The sequence below is a fragment of the Cibotium barometz genome, chromosome 10 (assembly GCF_041138505.1).
Source record: "Cibotium barometz isolate CiBa-2024 chromosome 10, ASM4113850v1, whole genome shotgun sequence".
Lineage (NCBI taxonomy): Eukaryota > Viridiplantae > Streptophyta > Polypodiopsida > Cyatheales > Cibotiaceae > Cibotium > Cibotium barometz.
The window spans coordinates 24608022-24610782 of NC_141055.1; the positions used below are offsets into that span (position 1 = coordinate 24608022).

A 2761-nucleotide genomic window follows, 5' to 3' on the forward strand; every position below is an offset into this window, starting at 1 on the left:
CCAAAATTTTCAAAAACATATTAATTTACGCAAGAGAAAATTTTCGATGAGCAACCTTAGGGGCGTGACGTCTGGATCGGATGGAGGCTATAAAAGCTTGCCCCTCTCTCTCTCTCGTATTGCAAAAGTCATTTGCGAAACTATTTTTATTTCTTATAAATCAGGTCTTCTCTCTCGTTGTTATGGCGGGTTCGTTCGACAAACAAGCGGGCCTGTACGCGGCAGGAAGGCCCGATTACCCTCCCTCCCTCTTCTCCTTCCTTGCCTCCCTTACCTCTCACCATGAGCGAGCTTGGGATGTTGGCACCGGCAACGGCCAGGCAGCAGTAGCGGTGAGTCTCTAATATTCCCCCTCTGTCTCTGCCTCTCTCCCCCTCTGGCTGGCTTAGATCCTATTCGTCTTCTTTGGCAGGTCGCAGAGCACTACAAGACGGTGATCGCAACCGATGTGAGCGAGGCACAGATCAAGCATGCACAGAGTAGGGAGAACCTGACGTACGTTTGCACGCCTGCTCAGATGTCGAAGGAAGAATTGGAGAGGATCGTGGGAGGGGAGGGTTCGGTGGACCTGGTGACAGTGGCGCAGGCTGTGCACTGGTTTGACCTTGACTCGTTCTATGCCCAGGTCAAGCATGTGCTTAGAAAGCCCGGGGGAATCCTGGCGGCCTGGGGTTACAGTGAGGCCACCGTGAGCAGCGAGGTGGATCCTGTGTACTGGGAATTCTGTAGGGAAACGGAGCCTTACTGGGATCCTGCCACGCGCGTCGTCTTCGATAAGCTCAGCAACCTGCCCTTCCCTTTTAAGCCCGTGCTGGACGACGACGTCGATGGCAGTGCAGGGCCAGTGACCCGCTTTGAGTGCAAGAAGGAGATGCGAGTAGATGATTTCCTGGCTTACTTGGGATCCTGGTCGGTAATGCAGTGCGCAAGGAGCCAGGGAGTGGAGCTGCTGGATGAGAGCCGGCAGGATGCCTTCAGAGCCGCATGGGGTGAGGGAATTCGTACAGTCACCTGGCCTATTTTTATGCGAGTTGGAGGTGTCTGAAGACCCACCCATCCTGAGGCGAGGAGGCTTCCCAGGAAGAAAAGAAACCTTTTAAAATCTTTGAGTATGATTGCTTTATAAACAATTGAATATGAATCATAACATAACCCTCTCAGTCTTCATCTGTTTCTTGCAAGGGCAATCAAGGTACGTGTTCTTTACATATACCAGTCGTAACCCTCCTGCAGAGATGGATTTTAATGGACATGAAACCTCTTATGAGGTCTATGCTAATTATGAGTGCAGCCACACTAAGTAATGCCCATGCATATGATGAGCGTAGTTTTCTCATTTCTTGCAAGCATGGCCTTTTTTTATAATGGGATGGGGGCATGTGATTTTCTTATACCTTTGTAGTGCCATGCTATTTTTCAAGCTCTTTTTTTTTTGGCTACAGATATGGTGGATCATGCTGTCTGTTTTCATGATAGTATCTTTCTTTTTGCTTCAAGATGTAGTAATCATGCTACTTTTCATGGTAATTTTGATGTGGCCGAGTCGGACATAGGGTATCACCGGTGTGGTGGATCAGACGAGGCATACAATTTCTATAGTGGCCTAGAAGACTGTTATAGTTGAATAGGCAACTTGCAGGCAATCATTCCAGCATGAACAACACGGGTGATGATACAACATGATCTTTTGAAAGTGTGACAGGATTATGCAGCTTGCATAACCCTGTCACAACCTTTAGATCAAAATCACTTGATTGTAGATTTAGCTTGGGAGATCATTAGAGCATGACAACTTGGTAGTTTTAAAGGGCTGATTGCTCCTCATAGTTTGAAATAAAGTCCATACCCTTTTGTGGCCTGCCATGGGTTCTCTTTGAATGTGCAACGATAAGTTCTACCACCAAAAAAATCCGAGTAGATTTTCTTAAGTAGAGCTACGTACTATGATTGAAACCCACCATCCAAAATGCCCTGCCTCTAGAAGACTCTAGAGATTTCTCATATCTTCATATCTTTGTGCCTACATATCCTTGGTATCTTGAGAGCTTTCATTGCTCTTCCCGACCTAGACAAGTTTTAAATGCTTCTATGTACATTTGGGGTACTTGAAAGCCTTTTTTCTCACGTTTTGACTGAAATGCTACAGTTCATTACAAGTGGCATTTCCAAAGATTTTGTAAAGCTAATCAATAGGTCAAATGTGGGTATCCATCTTAACAACAATCCTACAATATGAGCCATGCTGAGTCTATCCAATAGAGGAGTGCAAGCACCACGCTCACCAAATGCGTGAGGGATTTATGCTCTATATCAACAAATATCTTTGAATGGTGGGTGCTTTCCCCTCCTAGCTCTCATATCTAGCTTTGTGCAAGTCTTGCATAGCATTGGAGCCCAGCACAATGCCATAATAGACATCCATCCATATACAAGTCATGAAAAAACAATAGGGCCATGAGAGGATCTATGCAAGAAGCAAATTAAGTCCAACAAGGTGTAGGAAGCCATTGATGCGGGATTGGCTTGCTCCTTTTGCAAAAGCTGAAATTGATTTTAGATGTAGATAATGCTAGCACCTAGAGGAAATTCTCTAATACATGTGCTTCCATCTTGTGTTAGGTTGTTTAAGTCATAGGAGGATGTAATGAGTGCTTATCAAATGTATGTTATAAAGATGAAATCATTGTAATCCATCCCCATATAAACAATTTGAATTTATTGATCATATTCTCTCTCCCCCTCTCTTTTTCACAGGCTTCGG

The 2761-nt window shown here is 45.0% G+C and overlaps 1 protein-coding gene across 1 annotated transcript; it reads left to right on the forward strand.

Moving 5' to 3' along the window:
- Window positions 1-136: 136 nt before the first annotated feature.
- LOC147634690 (uncharacterized) lies at window positions 137-1391 on the forward strand. The gene is made up of 2 exons (XM_086803832.1): window positions 137-332; window positions 413-1391. Exons 1-2 carry the CDS (start codon window positions 183-185, stop codon window positions 1043-1045), a joined length of 783 nt encoding a protein of 260 aa, XP_086659958.1. The 5' UTR covers window positions 137-182; the 3' UTR covers window positions 1046-1391.
- Window positions 1392-2761: the final 1370 nt, after the last annotated feature.

What these genes read in the sequence shown, in the direction of transcription:
- LOC147634690 (XM_086803832.1), top strand. Translation starts at nt 183, where the DNA reads ATGGCGGGTTCGTTCGACAAACAAGCGGGCCTGTACGCGGCAGGAAGG. An exon ending in ACGGCCAGGCAGCAGTAGCG is followed by an intron (nt 333 to 412) that starts GTGAGTCTCTAA and finishes CTTCTTTGGCAG; the next exon opens with GTCGCAGAGCACTACAAGAC.